The 19,736-nt window shown below is 44.7% G+C and overlaps 1 protein-coding gene across 1 annotated transcript; it reads right to left on the reverse strand.

Moving 5' to 3' along the window:
- Positions 1 to 17,059, reverse strand: eed (embryonic ectoderm development). The gene is given in 12 exon segments (NM_001017325.2): positions 1 to 637; positions 1,574 to 1,647; positions 2,616 to 2,774; positions 2,951 to 3,056; positions 4,597 to 4,730; positions 5,687 to 5,778; positions 5,991 to 6,072; positions 6,958 to 7,083; positions 7,812 to 7,877; positions 9,380 to 9,472; positions 11,320 to 11,472; positions 16,872 to 17,059. Coding segments are annotated over 12 exon segments (1,317 nt in total). The 5' UTR covers positions 16,977 to 17,059; the 3' UTR covers positions 1 to 510.
- Positions 17,060 to 19,736: the final 2,677 nt, after the last annotated feature.

Raw genomic sequence — 19,736 nt, forward strand, 5'->3', positions numbered from 1 at the left:
TTTCATTTATTTAAACCAGTTCTCCAGAACAAGCCACAACATTGTATTTCAGGTCAGTTCTAAAGGGGCATTTCCCACGATATTTATTTACTCCACTCAGTCAGTTTGGTAGTTATTGCAAATAACCATCACAATAAAGACTTTCATTTAAATAAACAGTTACGTTATTTAAAAAAAAAAAAAAATTGCCGAAAATAAGATATTTACAAAACATCGACTTATTCTGGCCTCAGACATGCCTGTATGAAACATACCAAATGTCATATACATTTTACAGTAAATACATTAAAATCCATAAAAACATAGACATTACAGAAAACTGTACAAAAATAAATTTTTATTAAAAGCAGCTGAATTGTAGCAGGATAAACAGTACGGAAAGGGCGAGAGAGAGGCACACACTACACTCGGCTACAGCCAACACACTTACTCCAGACACTAGTCGGCACAAACGCCGGGGTGCTTTATACCAAAATGGTGCATTGGGGGTGTCCTGCACGGGAAGAGCATTCACCGCAGTCTGTCCCAGCGCCAAATAGTAGCGTCGTCGCACACTGCTACGAGGATACTGCTGTCTCTGCTGAAACTCGTCTGTCGGATTGCCGAGGCACATTTGGGGTATGTGAGTGTTGTACACCTGCATGGGATGAACAAGAGTGGTTACATTATATATAAGCAGCTATGCCTTGTAATAAACCCAGAATAGACCCAGCCATGATAGGGGAATATTTCTGACTCTTTTCTTTGCCTCGCTGTACCTACCGGCTGCCTCGCTGTACCTACCGGCTGCCTCGCTGTACCTACCGGCTGCCTCGCTGTACCTACCGGCTGCCTCGCTGTACCTACCGGCTGCCTCGCTGTACCTACGGGCTGCCTCGCTGTACCTACCGGCTGCCTCGCTGTCAGACTCCTTTCTCACACTCTATTACTAATTCTGAGAAATGCACAATGGGAATTACAAGGTGCAATTGTTTTCCGCAATTTGAGGTTTTTTTTTCACTAAAACTCTCAAAACTGGAATTATGGTTCAAAAACACAAATGCCCAACATTTATTAAGTGCCACAAACCCAAAATCGTGAATGTAAAAGTTCTGCATCTAAAAGCTTGCAAGTTTGTGTAGATTTAATGGGAGTTGTCTTAGGCAAAGTCAAGCCGTACCCATGGACAGAATTGATATGGCCTAAAACTGGCCTTAGATAGACCATCAAGTGTATGCCAAGCTTAAGTTTTTCAACGGAAGGACTGAATTTAAAGAACCTCCAGGTACAAACTGTACCAGTACTAATAGGGAACAGGCGTGGGCAACACATGAAGGGGGGGGAAATGGACGGAGTGTAGGTGGGTCTGGCCTTATAATCCATCAGCAGAGAGGGTCAGGGAAGGGAGGGATTTGTAGGGCATTATATATTTATTGGCAATTCCATTGCTGGTAAGTTTGTTATATTGTCCCCGGCCCTTGCTGGTGATTTAATGGCTGGACTAGTCAAATACTGAGTGGTAACCAAGCAACAGCTAAAACACAAAGCAACTGCAAAACATACTACTAATTGAAAGAGAAAGAGAGAGACTTACTTGGCCTTATGTGGATCTTCTACTTCCAAGTCCCAAACATAGAGCTTTCCTACTTGGTTACCCAAGGCCAGCATCTTACAGATAAAAAAAAAAGAATAAAAAATATTGTACAATGCAACATGATGGATAGCAGGGTACATTGGCACTATGCTGTAGCTCTGCTGAACATAATCATACAGCAGGTATACAGCTTCTACAGCCCTCCCTGTTCAGAAAGGATTTTAGGAATATTCTGATTACATCATTTCCCTTTGCTTTTTGGCCTTACTGGTCAGTTTTATAAGATGCTTAAAGAGCATTCTGCAAGAATGCAACTCACTTCTGTGTTTTTTAAAGGAAAACTATACTCCTAACAGTGTAGGTCTCTATAAAAAATATACTGCATAACCAGCTCATATGTAAACCCTGCTTCATCTAAATAAACCATTTTCATATAAATATACTTTATTAGCAGTATGTGCCATTGGGTAATCCTAAATAGGAAACTGCCATTTTAAGTACTAAGGGCCGCCCCCTGGGATCATAGGGTTCACAGAGCACACAAACAAGCCAAGGCACACATACATGCTAGGCCCCATCAGCCAATGAATGGGCAGAGTTCTGCCTTTTACTCCCACACTACTTCCTGTTATAGTTAGAGCTGCATCACTTCCTGTCAGCTGATCTCTGAGGGAGCACACAGCCCATCACTAAATGGCGGCTCAAGGGAAAGGATGTAAAAGGGCAATATTTACTGATATATATATATTCCAGTTTGGCGAGATTCTTTATTAGGTCACTTAATATAAACTGTCTGTTGTTTAGGAATTCATTCTGGGGGAATAGTTTTCCTAGAACTTTTCCTCACAAGACCACAAGACCGACTGCTCTGTAGGTACCTGACCAGGAGCAGGACTCTACTCCCCAAGCTGAAGCTATACTAAAGTCTATGAGAGCACATTTTACAAATGCATACCTTAGCTGCAGGCATAAATATTAGCAATTGACGTGATAAAGATCATCTCAAACTGTTTTAATACAAGAAAGATGGAATGTCACTTACTTTTTGCCAGAAGTCCATGGAAAACCTCATATACCAAATATCACACTGACTGTAATCAAAGCGCCCCAGAATGGTCACGTTGGACTCGCTGGCTTTGATCTTGTCTATATCATCTTCCATTTTACCAGGTTTCCAGCACACGATTGCATTTTCACAAGACTGAAATTACAGAGTAAATGCATTCAGCCTCCTTCTACACAAATATCCATCACCGGGCGGATATCGTATCTGTAGGTCCAGCTGTTGGGCAGGGCCCCTTTATCTCTGGTTGTTGTTTACTGTATGTAACTGTATGATCAATGCATACACAAAGTGATAGCGACAGTAACACTCACCTTAGACAAAATAAGGTCTCCTAACCACCTGACACAATCAACATAGTTTCTGTGTATGTCCCTTGTGGAAAAATCAGGGAAATGGATTTTCTGCGAGACAAATGGCCTGCAATGAGAAAATACAGATTAGTTAGAGAAATCCACTTGTAATACAATTTTAATCTAAAACATTCAATATTTCACTGTAAAAATGTATATAACTCACCTTAATAAATTAGCAAACCCATTTAAGCCATTACTTAAGGAGGACACTGCTCATTTGTGCATTAAAGGGGTTGTTCACCTTTGTACAACATTCACAAATCTAACAGTTCACATTAATAGAATCTTTGCCATATAGTTAACAAAACATGTGCTGCTGAAGAGATATTCACCTTAGAATCATCCCTTCACTTCTGCACAGGCCAAGTACTGGGATGGGGGGGGGGGCAGTGAGGGGGCTGTTCCTGCTGAATTGTGCTTAGTACAGGGGAATCCCTATGTGCCATAGTTTTATGGTATCTCTCTGTACAGGCTATGAGCAAACTTAGGGGGCTGTTCCTGCTGAATTGTGCTTAGTACAGGGGAATCCCTATGTGCCATAGTTTTATGGTATCTCTCTGTACAGGCTATGAGCAAACTTAGGGGGCTGTTCCTGCTGAATTGTGCTTAGTACAGGGGAATCCCTATGTGCCATAGTTTTATGGTATCTCTCTGTACAGGCTATGAGCAAACTTAGGGGGCTGTTCCTGCTGAATTGTGCTTAGTACAGGGGAATCTCTATGCTGCCATAGTTTTATGGTATCTCTCTGTACAGGCTATGAGCAAACTTAGGGGGCTGTTCCTGCTGAATTGTGCTTAGTACAGGGGAATCCCTATGCTGCCATAGTTTTATGGTATCTCTCTGTACAGGCTATGAGCAAACTTAGGGGGCTGTTCCTGCTGAATTGTGCTTAGTACAGGGGAATCCCTATGCTGCCATAGTTTTATGGTATCTCTCTGTACAGGCTATGAGCAAACTTAGGGGGCTGTTCCTGCTGAATTGTGCTTAGTACAGGGGAATCTCTATGCTGCCATAGTTTTATGGTATCTCTCTGTACAGGCTATGAGCAAACTTAGGGGGCTGTTCCTGCTGAATTGTGCTTAGTACAGGGGAATCCCTATGCTGCCATAGTTTTATGGTATCTCTCTGTACAGGCTATGAGCAAACTTAGGGGGCTGTTCCTGCTGAATTGTGCTTAGTACAGGGGAATCCCTATGCTGCCATAGTTTTATGGTATCTCTCTGTACAGGCTATGAGCAAACTTAGGGGGCTGTTCCTGCTGAATTGTGCTTAGTACAGGGGAATCCCTATGCTGCCATAGTTTTATGGTATCTCTCTGTACAGGCTATGAGCAAACTTAGGGAACTATTATAGAACTATTGACAAATAAAGTAGAGGGCTTTACTAAATGGGAATTAATGCATGAATAAATAGCTGCTGTGAGAGACACACACAAACTGACCCTTGCAGCTGCACTGTCAGTTACTGAGCAGACTTTCCAGCTTCTGTGGTTACTATAAGCACTGCTGCCATTTTATTGTATGCCTGTAAGGCTGGTTATTGCTTGGATACCAAACATTGACCTGCGGGGTCCAGAACCGAGCTCAGTCAAGCATCGCATTACCTGTTTGTTTTATTGGGGTTGTATTCGTAAGACTCTCTGATGGCCGTCTTCATTCTTAAAGAATTAATTCTCCAGAGCTTAAGGGAATGGTCCATACCACATGACATGATCTTCTCACCAAGCAAATCATAGTCCTAAGGCAAAGAGGCAGCAAGTTAAGACTGAGCTATGGCTACGTAAAACAATATGAAAATTAAATTCTACATGCTCTATATTAGAAACGTTTTTCCGAAAGAAAATATTTCCGCAACAATAAAGCCTAACAAAATATTCAAGTCAAGAAATCAAAAATCCGTGTGCCCTGAGCTAAACTAGAGAAGAAATGTAGGCGTGAATAAACCCATTAGGCTGGCTGTATGTGGGCCGATACTGAATACTTCTGAGCAAGTCAGCAGCTCATTGGCCCTTTCACTGAGTCAAAACGATAGTCTCATTGCTAATAGGGGAACTCCGGCTTCTGTACCAGAATTTCTTAAAGAGCCCCACACAGCACAGAAACCCCCAATATAGGGATCCCTGTAATCTGTTCAAAAAGAAGGAATAAATACCATTTTTTATGCTAAAATCCAGCTGCAAAACAGTTCTTCTCTTTCTGCATCATCTGAAATCCTGGCAGGGGAGGAGGGACTAAAGCCCTGATGTTACAAATTGTAACAACTTCTCCCCAGCTTACAGACAGCATGCAGTAACTACATAACCCACAATGCATTGCACTGGGATGTTCCTTTCCTTACTGACATCACGTGTGCAGCAGGGGATTGTGGGATTGGGAGGAGGCAGGCTGAGAACAGGCAACTACTGTTACATGTTATTTGAGTCACAAAGTAGTCAGCCAATCAGCAGGGGAACAGGGGGCGGGGCTTAGGGAACTGTTCCAAACCAGATTATTACATTAAACATCATGAAAAGGCTGCATATTTTCTAAGTAAAAATACTTGAATTTATGTTTACTTTTCTAAACGCTTAAGTTGTGTTTGGGTTAATATCTGACTGGGATGAGTTTATATATTGTGCAGGAAAGGGGGACAGCATGCTTCTCTCTCAACAGGTCTACACAGCACTAACACCCCCCCAAATGCAGTATACATACCGCGCTTAACACTTCATCTCTGTGACCTTCCACTCCACCAAAAATGGCTACAAGTGTGTCTGTCTGTATGTTCCAAAGTCTTAGCGCATGATCTGCGGGGGGCATAAAACATGGTGTAAAAAAAATAAGACACATACAAACCAGCAGCCATAGCCTTTAGCGGCACAGAGCTGCTCTTAACCACAGTACATAGAGTTGGTTATGATATAAATTCACTTCTGCACATTATATACAAAAATAAGGTGACCCCCTAGACACTAAAGCTCCACCAACCCCTTCAGAGCTTATACAGTTCCACACCTACCTTTGCTAACTGATAGGAGGAGGTTTGGATCCCTTGGATGAAATTTAAGCTCATTGATAGCATTTCCGTGGCCCACATAGTGCTAGAAGAAAGTGGAAGGAAAATTAAAGATATTATGCATGGTTATATATTCCATGTACAATGCTATTTGCAATCCTACAGAAAAAGGGGGATACTTTTAGTATGATGTACAGAGTAATATTCTGAGACAATTTGCAATTGGTCTTCATTTTTTATTATTTGTGCTTTTTAATTATTACACTTTTTGGTTGCTAGGGTTAAAAATGAATAGGAGAGAACCTGAATAGAAAGATAAGCAATAAAAATTGTAGCCTCACAGAACAGCTTATTTTTGGCTTTTAGGGTCAGTGATCCCCATTTAAGAGTTGGCAAGTGTTAGAAGAAACTATAAAAAACTATAAGACGAATTGCTTAGAACTGGCCATTCTAAAATGTACCTAAAGGTGATCCTTCCCTTTAACACAATCAAATGAGTAAATGAGACAAACAATATATTGAAAGCTGGAGTTTCTGTACAGCTGCAGCATTTAAAATCTGGTGATAGCCGTAAAGACTACTCAACTTGCTTATACAAGAAGGGTATTTAGGGTAGGAACCCACAGAGTGGTTCAGTGGCCCACGACAAACCGCTTTGGAAAGGTTTTCCACCGGCAACTGTAGGAGCCGCCAGTGAAAAGCCCTTTGCATCACTTTGTTTTCCAAAGCCCTGAAGATTTTGCATTACTGAAACAATGTGAAGGGCTTTCCACCGGTGACTCCTACTGTCTCCAGTGGAAAACCTTTCCAAAGCAGTTTGTCGTGGGCCACTGAACCGCTCTGTGAGTTCTTACCCTTAAGCACCGATCTTCAAACAGTGAGGGCAGCATCAAACCCAGACTACAGATTAAGATATCAGCTACTAACAAGCTTGTAAATGATCCCACGGATGCAAGGAAAATCCTCTTACCTTAATACACTGCATAGTAATAGGATTAATTATCCTTATGATCCCTCTAGAACCAGCCACTGCTAGAAGTGGGTGACTTGTGTTGCTGTCGTACGTCCAAGCGCAAGTATAAAAGTTCTCATCTGCCTGAATGTAAGAATTAAGGAGAGAAAAAGCTGTACATGGAATCCGTCGCAGTCCCAGACCCAAGGGCGGAGAGGCACCCCAGTTCATGACACCCACAATTCCCCACTGATAGATAATGTCTGAATCATTAAATTAATTGCTCTTACTGACTATTAGCACACTCCCAGTTAACATGAGGGGTCACAAATACCCAGGTTAAAGATTAGGGATGCACCAAATCCACTATTTTGGGATATGGCCGAACCCTGAATCCATCATAAAAGATTTGGCTAAATAACGAACCCTAATTGGAATATACAAATAAGGCTGTGGAATGGTTAAAGAGAACCATATGCAAAGTACGAGGTGAAAATGTTTCAACTTCCGTGTTTATGTGACAAAAAGGTCATGTGACTTAAAGGATTCTGTTGGGCCAGGTCCATGGACTCAGCTGAATCCTGCTGAAAAAGGCCAAATCCCGAACCAAATCCTGGATTTAATCCTGCAGCGCCGGGTTCCTAGGCTCCTCTGCAAAGAGTCTGTATGTTCTCCCCGAGTTTGTGTGGCTTTTTCTGGGTACCCTGTTTTCCTCCCACACCCAAATACATACAGCCAGGTAACCTGGCTTCTGAAACAACTAGTGTGTGTGTGTGTGTGAATGTGATTGGGAACCTAGATTGTAACCGTGAACAACAATTAACTGCAAATTCCAAATATTTTCAGCAAAAAGCAAAACTCGTCAAGGATACGTCGGCGTCCACATAGGACTGCAGCAGTCGGATTTCCCCCTGTGGGTGGCATTCATATAACGTTACCTATGTGAGAAAAACAAACATTCTTAGAACAGAGGGGCCACGGATATGCATAGCGATATCTCGCAGAAATATACAGAAAGCCGGAACACCTTATAATATATAATAGTATATATAGTATATAATAGTAGCAATGTCCTAAATGTCCCTGCCGGAAGCACAGTAAAAGGGGGAGAGCCAATCACAGCCCAGCAGTCACACAAGCAAAGGAAGGCTCCAGTTCCCTATCAGGTCAGCCTAGCTGCTGATTGGTTCCTATCCTACAGTGCAGTGTGCTGAGTGCCACTGGCCCCCCTGCACAGCCCGGGAAAGAAGGCAGCAGGAAGTGGAACAGATGGGCGGGACTAGTGGGGTTTTTGTTGAAATTTCTAATAAATCAGCCCTAAACAGTACATTTGAAAACACATTCCTTCTATGAGTCCAATTCATATTGTTTTTCACACACTATGTCCCCTTTACATCAAAATTTCAAATGAGAAAAACATCCCAATGGACTTGCATTCTGCAACACCATTTCAAAAAGTAGTGTGCCTAGGTGCAATTATATCATCAATAACCAACGCAGACCAAATATTAATGAATAGAAAGCAGGAAAATACAAGGCATCAATTACCAACACGACTGCTGCATTGCACCGGGGCAATAACCCATAGTTTGAAGGGGAGGGATTCCTTTGTTTCACTAGAATGATCTAAGGAAATATCCTTAGATCATTCTAGTGGAACGAAGGAATCCCTCCCCTTCAAACAAAACAGGGATTGTTACTCCATATATAGCAATATATTTAGGCTGGCCAACTACATCAAATATGAATTGTGTGGTCACAGCCTCATTGCACCCCCGCCTAATGGTTTAAAATGCAGTGTTGAGCACAACTTTCCCTTTGTTGCCTCCTAACTAGAAATTCAAAAATAAGCACCAGCTTTGAGGCCACTGGGAGCAACATCCAAGGGGTTGGGGAGCAACATGGTGCTAACGACCCACTGGTTGGGGATCACTGCCCTAGAGCAATAGCTGCAAAAAGCCTCATTAACATTTTTATAAACAAGTTTTTACCTTATACTTGCATTATTAAATCTTTATGTAAAGGAACAGTAATGCCTCCCAGGCAAATTTTTCGTTTTGGCCTCTTTAATCACTTTATTGACACTCCATAAAACTATACATATTTGGCATTGGCACATTCATGAATCATGCAGATTTCGAAATCAGTTTTATTCAGTAAATAGTATCAGTATTTTCACATATAGAACATTTTAGTGATATATCCCTATATAAACACATCTTATGCAAACTGGCAACATCTATTTTTTTTTTTTTAGACCCATAAGAAGTGGAATTAAACAAAACAATTAGAAAGTCCAGGTTCTATAAAAAAAAATAGATGTATAGTTTTACTAGGCAAACTAATTCCCCTTAAGTGAAATGACTGGCAAATGAAAGGGAAACCCTGCCCCAGCTGCCCCCTCATTGTAAATAGCTTGCCATCACATTCCCATACATACCCTGTTACTTCCAACAGTAGCGAAAACCAGCGGGTCTCCCTCCTTACTGTGCCAGTTAAACTGAACCCCAAACAGTGGCTGATTGTGATCTTCCTGCAGGAATGGAAAAAAAAAAACACCATTGCATAATAAGCACAAATTGATTTTGTGGCTGAATAATCTAATGCAACAGAAATTTTCCACCCACTTTACACTAGGAAAAAGAAATGTAAATAAGAGGATTAATCAGCTTGCTAAATAACCTGCTTCAATTTAAAGAAACAGTGACCCCAAAAAATGAAAGTGTATAAAAGTAATTAGAATATAATGTATTGGTAACAACTGGGGTGTTTGGCTCTTAAACCCTACTATAGTTTATATAACCAAAGCTGCTGTGTAGCCCCAGGGGCAGCCATTCAAAGGAGAGAAGGCACAGGTTAGAGAGCTTATCAGTTATCTGCTATGTAACCTGTGCCTTTTCTCCTATTTTCCAGCACGAATGGCTGCCCCCGGAGCTACACAGCGGGGTATTTATATAAACTATAGTAGGGTTTCTGTAGCAAACACCCCAGCTGTACCAGTGCAGGAATGGCTGCCCCCGGGGCTACACAGCGGGGTATTTATATAAACTATAGTAGGGTTTCTGTAGCAAACACCCCAGCTGTACCAGTGCAGGAATGGCTGCCCCCGGGGCTACACAGCGGGGTATTTATATAAACTATAGTAGGGTTTCTGTAGCAAACACCCCAGCTGTACCAGTGCAGGAATGGCTGCCCCCGGGGCTACACAGCGGGGTATTTATATAAACTATAGTAGGGTTTCTGTAGCAAACACCCCAGCTGTACCAGTGCAGGAATGGCTGCCCCCGGGGCTACACAGCGGGGTATTTATATAAACTATAGTAGGGTTTCTGTAGCAAACACCCCAGCTGTACCAGTGCAGGAATGGCTGCCCCCGGGGCTACACAGCGGGGTATTTATATAAACTATAGTAGGGTTTCTGTAGCAAACACCCCAGCTGTACCAGTGCAGGAATGGCTGCCCCCGGGGCTACATAGCGGGGTATTTATATAAACTATAGTAGGGTTTCTGTAGCAAACACCCCAGCTGTACCAGTGCAGGAATGGCTGCCCCCGGGGCTACACAGCGGGGTATTTATATAAACTATAGTAGGGTTTCTGTAGCAAACACCCCAGCTGTACCAGTGCAGGAACGGCTGCCCCCGGGGCTACACAGCAGGGTATTTATATAAACTATAGTAGGGTTTCTGTAGCAAACACCCCAGCTGTACCAGTGCAGGAATGGCTGCCCCCGGGGCTACACAGCAGGGTATTTATATAAACTATAGTAGGGTTTCTGTAGCAAACACCCCAGCTGTACCAGTGCAGGAATGGCTGCCCCCGGGGCTACACAGCAGGGTATTTATATAAACTATAGTAGGGTTTCTGTAGCAAACACCCCAGCTGTACCAGTGCAGGAACGGCTGCCCCCGGGGCTACACAGCAGGGTATTTATATAAACTATAGTAGGGTTTCTGTAGCAAACACCCCAGCTGTACCAGTGCAGGAATGGCTGCCCCCGGGGCTACACAGCAGGGTATTTATATAAACTATAGTAGGGTTTCTGTAGCAAACACCCCAGCTGTACCAGTGCAGGAACGGCTGCCCCCGGGGCTACACAGCGGGGTATTTATATAAACTATAGTAGGGTTTCTGTAGCAAACACCCCAGCTGTACCAGTGCAGGAATGGCTGCCCCCGGGGCTACACAGCGGGGTATTTATATAAGTATAGCAGCATTTCTGTAGCAAACACACCAGTTTTACCAGTACATTATATCTTAATTACTTTAAAACACTCATTTTTTTGGTGTTTTTTGGTACCCACGATAGACCTCTGCTACCAATCTCTCCAAACTGATCCAGCCGATTATCCTTTCCCAGTGGCACCAATCTCGCACTCACCTTGAGGCTATTTACACACTTGAAGGAGTATTTGCATTTCTTTGACTTCCATTTTCCTTTGCCCCAGCCCTTTCTGCCGGGGGCATTTGCTGCATTTGTCGGGGTGTCTGGGCGCTCTGTGTTTGTACCGCTCTCTATGCTGACAGTATCGTCCTAAATATTTCAAAGAAAAAAAAAAGCTCAGAATTATGGGACTGCCATTTCCATAGACTCCATTTGAATGAAATAATTTACATTTTTTAAAAATGATTTGCATTTTCTCTGTAATAATAAAACAGTACCTGTACTTGATCCCAACTAAGATATAATTACCCCTTATTGGGGGCAAAACAGCCCTATTGGGTTTATTTAATCTTTAAATGATTCCCTTTTCTCTGTAATAATAAAACAGTACCTGTACTTGATCCCAACTAAGATATAATTACCCCTTATTGGGGGCAGAACAGCCCTATTGGGTTTATTTCATGTTTACATCATTTTTAGCAACATTAAGTCTGGAGTAATGTAATGATTATATATGACTCTAGCATGCAGATAATTTGAACTGAAGAGATGTGGAGCAAAAGGTTAGTTTTAAAAATACAAATAAACCAGTAGCAAATTGTCTCAGAGGGCCTCTACAGCAACTTTGAAATTCGGATCACATGCCTCCAGCACTAGGGTTGAACTAATCAAAAGTTTATAAACCTGAGTGTATATCTGCTACATGGGAGGAAACCCAATAGGGCTGTTCTGCCCCCAATAAGGGGTAATTATATCTTAGTTGGGATCAAGTACAGGTACTGTTTTATTATTACAGAGAAAAGGGAATCATTTAACCATGAAATAAACCCAATAGGGCTGTTCTGCCCCCAATAAGGGGTAATTATATCTTAGTTGGGATCAAGTACAGGTACTGTTTTATTATTACAGAGAAAAGGGAATCATTTAACCATTAAATAAACCCAATAGGACTGTTCTGCCCCCAATAAGGGGTAATAATATCTTAGTTGGGATCAAGTACAGGTACTGTTTTATTATTACAGAGAAAAGGGAATCATTTAACCATTAAATAAACCCAATAGGGCTGTTCTGCCCCAATAAGGGGTAATTATATCTTAGTTGGGATCAAGTACAGGTACTGTTTTATTATTACAGAGAAAAGGGAATCATTTAACCATTAAATAAACCCAATAGGGCTGTTCTGCCCCCAATAAGGGGTAATTATATCTTAGTTGGGATCAAGTACAGGTACTGTTTTATTATTACAGAGAAAAGGGAATCATTTAACCATTAAATAAACCCAATAGGGCTGTTCTGCCCCAATAAGGGGTAATTATATCTTAGTTGGGATCAAGTACAGGTACTGTTTTATTATTACAGAGAAAAGGGAATCATTTAACCATTAAATAAACCCAATAGGGCTGTTCTGCCCCCAATAAGGGGTAATTATATCTTAGTTGGGATCAAGTACAGGTACTGTTTTATTATTACAGAGAAAAGGGAATCATTTAACCATGAAATAAACCCAATAGGGCTGTTCTGCCCCCAATAAGGGGTAATTATATCTTAGTTGGGATCAAGTACAGGTACTGTTTTATTATTACAGAGAAAAGGGAATCATTTAACCATTAAATAAACCCAATAGGACTGTTCTGCCCCCAATAAGGGGTAATAATATCTTAGTTGGGATCAAGTACAGGTACTGTTTTATTATTACAGAGAAAAGGGAATCATTTAACCATTAAATAAACCCAATAGGGCTGTTCTGCCCCAATAAGGGGTAATTATATCTTAGTTGGGATCAAGTACAGGTACTGTTTTATTATTACAGAGAAAAGGGAATCATTTAACCATTAAATAAACCCAATAGGGCTGTTCTGCCCCCAATAAGGGGTAATTATATCTTAGTTGGGATCAAGTACAGGTACTGTTTTATTATTACAGAGAAAAGGGAATCATTTAACCATTAAATAAACCCAATAGGGCTGTTCTGCCCCAATAAGGGGTAATTATATCTTAGTTGGGATCAAGTACAGGTACTGTTTTATTATTACAGAGAAATTGAATTATTTTATTAAAATGGAGTCTCAGGATGATTGCCTTCCTATAATTCAGAGCTTTCTGGATAATGGATCCCATACCTGTAACAAGTACAAAATCGTTGAGCCCCAGTCAGAATAAACCCCATGCTACAACCACTGAGCCATCCCACTGCCCAAGAAAGTGCTTTCATTAAAGTGAAGGCCTCTTAAAATTAAGTTTCATTTGAAACTTACGATACTCTATTCTACCACTCCCTGACTGACCCTAACAGACAGCATTTTAAAGTCCATGCTGGAATAAAGAAACCCTAGCATTATAAAATAAGTTTAAGTCTATTTCTATCTACAACATATGTAAATTCAGGGGAACTTCCACTTTAAAAATCTAGGTGCCCTATGGCCAGACCATAGACTGCTAACTGTATAGCATAAGCACATCATGAACTCTATATGCAGCAAGGTAATCAGTAATTCTATATAATTAGCTATTAGTGTGCCTGCTCAGTGTATAACATGCCTGGCTGTGCCTACTCATTAGCTGGCAGTAATTAGCGAGAGTACACACTAATGATTCTAGCACCCATCCCCCAGGCAGCCCCTACATCCTGTCCCACTGAGAGAGAGAAAGCTCACAGGCTCTGCACCTACAGCCTCACCCTTTGTCTCCATTTATTAGTTATCATCGTCATCATTCATTTATACATTTCCAACATACTCTGCAGCATTTAGATTTAGGGCAAACATGATAAAGGGCAAAACAATGTCTGCAGCTTTTGAGAAAGTGATGTGATACCACGAAACGCGTCAAGCGTATGGTCTTTTTCTGTATAAGCACAACATGCTTTTTTAAAAAAGATTGGATAAAGAAAGATTTTTATGAAAACAACAGTGTTGGCGTTGCTCCGTATAAAGTTTTGTTTTGCAGTTTACTTCGCCGTCTGGGTCTCGGCTGTACGTTGAGCACACACTGATGGTCCGGTAAGTGCTCCCGTGGTCTTTACAAAACATGATAAAGGGGAAAAAAACTAAAATGGTACTGGAGTACAAATAACAGTGCAGCTTGGCGATCCTTTACCCAGGAGTGCAATACAGGGTAACTGCTTAGGCTTTCTCACCCCTTCATGTCAAGAATTCATTAACCCCTAAAACACTAGCTGTACTATTCCAAGGCACGGCACATTAGTTACTAAACAATACCACATGACAATATTACATTACTATGAGCCAAGTGGCTCCCCGGCTTTCCCCCCACTGCAGTGACTTGTGTAACATCTCTGTACCCGCTGCTCCCCCTCTCCCTCTGCTTGCAGCCTTACACCTTTACCTCTGGCTCCCACAGCAACTCAGTCTGTATGTTCCCCATACCCATAAGCCTTTTCCCAACTCTTCCTCACTTGTTTATTCCCTCCTGCCGCCACTTATGTAATATTACTGCCACCTCTGTCCCTTCTGTAACAACCCCAGCTTACTTCCCAACACCATCTGATCCCTTCCCCACCCAGCCCCCTTGCCAGCTCCCAACCCAGCTTTGTGCCACTTCCACCTGATAGCATTCCTATCACTTCTGTAAACCCCCCCAACACTCCCTGCCACTCATGTCTGCCCCAAAACTTCCAGCCACTCATGTCTCCAGTACCCTCAGGCTCTCTTGCCCCCCCCCCCCCCCCCAACACCTTCAGCCACTTCTGCCCACTCCCAGTACCCTCAGGCTCTCCTGCCCCCCCCCCCCCATCACCTTCAGCCACTTCTGCCCACTCCCAGTACCCTCAGGCTCTCCTGCCCCCCCCCCCCCCCCATCACCTTCAGCCACTTCTGCCCACTCCCAGTACCCTCAGGCTCTCCTGCCCCCCCTCATCACCTTCAGCCACTTCTGCCCACTCCCAGTACCCTCAGGCTCTCCTGCCCCCCCCCCCCCATCACCTTCAGCCACTTCTGCCCACTCCCAGTACCCTCAGGCTCTCCTGCCCCCCCCCCCCCATCACCTTCAGCCACTTCTGCCCACTCCCAGTACCCTCAGGCTCTCCTGCCCCCCATCACCTTCGGCCACTTCTGCCCACTCCCGGTACGCTCAGGCTCTCCTGCCCCCCCATCACCTTCAGCCACTTCTGCCCACTCCCAGTACCCTCAGGCTCTCCTGCCCCCCCCCATCACCTTCAGCCACTTCTGCCCACTCCCAGTACCCTCAGGCTCTCCTGCCCCCCCCCCCCCCATCACCTTCAGCCACTTCTGCCCACTCCCAGTACCCTCAGGCTCTCCTGCCCCCCATCACCTTCGGCCACTTCTGCCCACTCCCGGTACCCTCAGGCTCTCCTGTCTCCCCCGCCCCCCCCATCCCCTTCAGGCTCTCCTGTCTCCACCCCCCCATCCCCTTCAGGCACACCTGCCCACCCCCAATTGGGCCCCCTCTTGCTTGTCCCCAGCACCTTCAGCCACTCCTGCCCACCCCACAGTACCCCCAGGTGCTGCTGCCCTCCCCCCCCAGCCGCTCCTCTCTGCCTCCATCATATTTAACCGCTCCTGTCTGTCCCCCAACACATTCAGTCGATCCTCTCTGACCCCAGCACCTACAGCCACTCCTGCCTATCCCCCCAGCACCTACAGCCACTCCTGCCTACCCCCCCCAGCACCTACAGCCACTCCTGCCTGCCCCCCAGCACCTACAGCCACTCCTGCCTATCCCCCCAGCACCTACAGCCACTCCTGCCTGCCCCCCAGCACCTACAGCCACTCCTGCCTATCCCCCCAGCACCTACAGCCACTCCTGCCTATCCCCCCAGCACCTACAGCCACTCCTGCCTATCCCCCCAGCACCCTCAGGTGCCCCTGCCTGCCCCCCAGCACCTACAGCCACTCCTGCCTGCCCCCCAGCACCTACAGCCACTCCTGCCTGCCCCCCAGCACCTACAGCCACTCCTGCCTATCCCCCCAGCACCCTCAGGTGCCCCTGCCTGCCCCCCAGCACCTACAGCCACTCCTGCCTGCCCCCCAGCACCTACAGCCACTCCTGCCTGCCCCCCAGCACCTACAGCCACTCCTGCCTATCCCCCAGCACCTACAGCCACTCCTGTATATGGCCCCAGCACGATCAGGTGCCCCTGCCTGCCCCCCAGCACCTACAGCCACTCCTGCCTGCCCCCCAGCACCTACAGCCACTCCTGCCTGCCCCCCAGCACCTACAGCCACTCCTGCCTGCCCCCCAGCACCCTCAGGTGCCCCTGCCTGCCCCCCAGCACCTACAGCCACTCCTGCCTGCCCCCCAGCACCCTCAGGTGCCCCTGCCTGCCCCCCAGCACCTTCAACTTGTTCTGCCTTCCTACCCGCTCGCTTAACCCTTCTGCCCCACACACCTCCCAACAACACTCGCCTTGCCCCCCGCCCCTTTAGCATCTCCCCGCACCGTTCCGCCAGCTCCGGTAACTTTAGCCCCACTTCCCCCGAAGCCCCCCGGCAGCCTGCTCGCTAATAACCCCAGCACCCCGGCAGCATCAGTGCGCCCTGCGTTCCCGCCTCACTAAGCCCCTTCCTTACGTTCTCATCCCCAGACAGCTCCGGGTTACTGTTCTCATCGCTGCTGAGCTTCTGTTTCTTGGCCGGCATCTCGTTTCCCGCCGTGCGACCGGAAGCTTCGGACATGTTCCTCCGCCGAGACGTGACGTCAGAGCTGTGCGCCGCTGGCAGCCTGGGGGGGGGGGGACCATGTGACCCGCTGCTTTGCGCATGTGCGGCACTTTGAGTGCAAGGGTATCAATATAATAGGCGCTCTATGTTATACAGCACTGGGAATTACCAGCCCCAAGCCAACTTGTCACATTACAGTCAACCATTCCTTTACTCCTGGAAACTCTATTCTCTGGGCAGGAATCCCATGAGATTTGTTTCAATTTATTACCCACCCATGGACTGAAGTTGTGACACTAATGATAGAGATTTCAGCAACATGTGGTGAAGTCACACAGAGCTACTAGTAGCAGCTACTTGTCACGGCTACTAAAACAGACAATGCTGATCATTTACTGATAATTGTCTCTACGTGTGTTTTAGCAGAGGCAATTCTCAGTATTGTCTATGGCAGGGGATTTTCTGGCGTTTAGTAGCCATGAGAAAGTAGCTGCTACTAAGTAGCCCAGTGTGTCTTTGCCCCAATAAAATAGACAATGCTGATCATTTACCGATAATTGTCTCTATGTGTGTTTTAGCAGAGGCAATTCTCAGTATTGTCTATGGCAGGGGATTTTCTGGCGTTTAGTAGCCGTGACAAGTAGCTGCTACTAGTAGCTCAGTGTGTCTTCACCCTAAATATGAGAAAATCTGCACCCCTGGAAGAAGAAGATTTGCTATAATGGGCGCCTAGAGCCTAAGATTTTTGCCAAGCCAAACGGAAGAGATCTGTACGGAAGGTGCTTTCTCAGAACATGGAACTTCAGGAGTTTTCTGTATGTTTTGCCTATACAGTAGGAATATGAAGATAAACATCTAAGACCTAAGAGTCTCCATTTTGAATGCCTTTACTTTTGAGACTGGTTTAACAGTTTTTTTAACCCCGAATTCTCAATTCTGCTTACTTCTGAGCAAAATATACAGGTACATATATATTTCCTTTCTGGGAACTTCAATAATGACTTTCTTTGAAAGTAGATCCTGAATAATAACCTATAAGGCTTCCATCACCTATGGAGTTCTTGGTTTGAAGAGACAAATAAATGCTGAGCATTGGAAGACAATTCAAGATGGCAGTCCTGGGACACAATATTTAAAACCCAAAGACCCTTGGCTTGGTGAACCCATGCTGATCTGAAAAGGACAAGCTTTTTGATTAAGCTCCAGAGTATAAGGAGCGAAATGTGCATCAGGCTTTAAAGGACAATGAAAGGTTAATATAAATTAAAAGTAAGGCTAAAGGCATTCTTTTTAAGTACTTACTGCATATCTAAATTCCCACATCCCTGCTTGCTTCTCTGAGATATGGTGCTGGCAGCCTACAGCAGTGTGAAGCCTACAGTGACATCACTGAAATCTCTCTCCCCTTCCTGTAGGTGCCAGCGGCAGCCTTCCTATTGTCTGGGCATGTGTGTAACTTGATCCTGTCTCCTGTTCTGAGCTACACATGCCCACCAGCCAATCAGAAGCGGATCTGGCAGAGGGGAGGGGGGAGGGAATGAAACACATGTGCAGTATGAAGCAAGGAGGGAAAGGAAGGGAGAATACCTTTTTAGAGATGGCTGCCTGTTCTAGAAAATGTGCAGTAAAGGTGGCCATACACGCACCGATATTATCGTACGAAACCTCGTTTCGTACGATAATCGGTGCGTGTATGGCATGTCGGCGAGTCGACCGATATCGCAGGAAGCTGCCGATATCGGACGACTCGCCGATCGGACAAGTTTGAAAATTTTGATCGGGCGCCATAGAAGGCGCCTGACCAAAATTCTCCCTTCAGAGCTGAATCGGCAGAAGGAGGTAGAAATCCTATTGTTTCTACCTCCTTACCTGCCGATTCAGCCCTGAATGGTGTGTGGCGGATCTTACGATGTTTCGTGCGACCGATGGTCGTACGAAACATCGTCGGATCGCCACGTGTATGGCCACCTTAAGTGTGACTGAGTAAATATGTGATTAGGTGAGCCAAAAGTGTGGCGTTTTTACTAAACAATAGGAGGACTATTGGGCAGTATGCTTTTTACATTTTGACTTGCATTCTCCTTTAACCATATGCCGGTGTAAGGTGACTAAACTTTTTGTGCCACGAGGAACGAACCACTTTACAGTAGTATCCTGTGCCTATTGAGGCTATTGCCCATTTTATGATACAAGTGATGGATAGTGGGTGGGTAATAAACACACTGGGAACAATTAAGACATAGTTTCAGTTAGGCTTGATTGTGTTTTTTTGGCAAAATTAACAGATACAGAGACATCTTCTAAGCGGTATATTACTAACAGTGTCAGCCGGCACTTACCTGCTTATATGCATACGATACCCAGGGTAATGAGTTTTAAAAAAAATTAAAATAAAAGTTGTGTCTTAACTTTTTGTCTGCGCCAGTTGGTGGGGAGGTGCACCTTTTTTCTATCCTATTGTGGGGGGTTCTTTTTGCTCTACAAACCTCTACCCCCTACGGAGGGGAGGGGCTCACGCACCTTCATGTTATCTTGTCTACCTTTTGATCTGAAACGTTTGGTTTTAGACTTCCAGGGTTGTCTGGAATAGGACTTTCTGGGCTTATACAGTGTAAGGTGGCCATACACAGGCCGATTCTAGCTGCCAATATGGGTCCCTTAGACTGATTCGGCAGCTTATCAGCCCGTGTAGGGGCAGGAGCAGAGGGCCTGCCCGACTGATATGTGGCCTGAAATCAGGCAGATCTCCATCGGGCAGGTTTAAAAATGTAGTCG

Source organism: Xenopus tropicalis, chromosome 2 (assembly GCF_000004195.4).
Source record: "Xenopus tropicalis strain Nigerian chromosome 2, UCB_Xtro_10.0, whole genome shotgun sequence".
Taxonomy (NCBI): Eukaryota; Metazoa; Chordata; class Amphibia; order Anura; family Pipidae; genus Xenopus; species Xenopus tropicalis.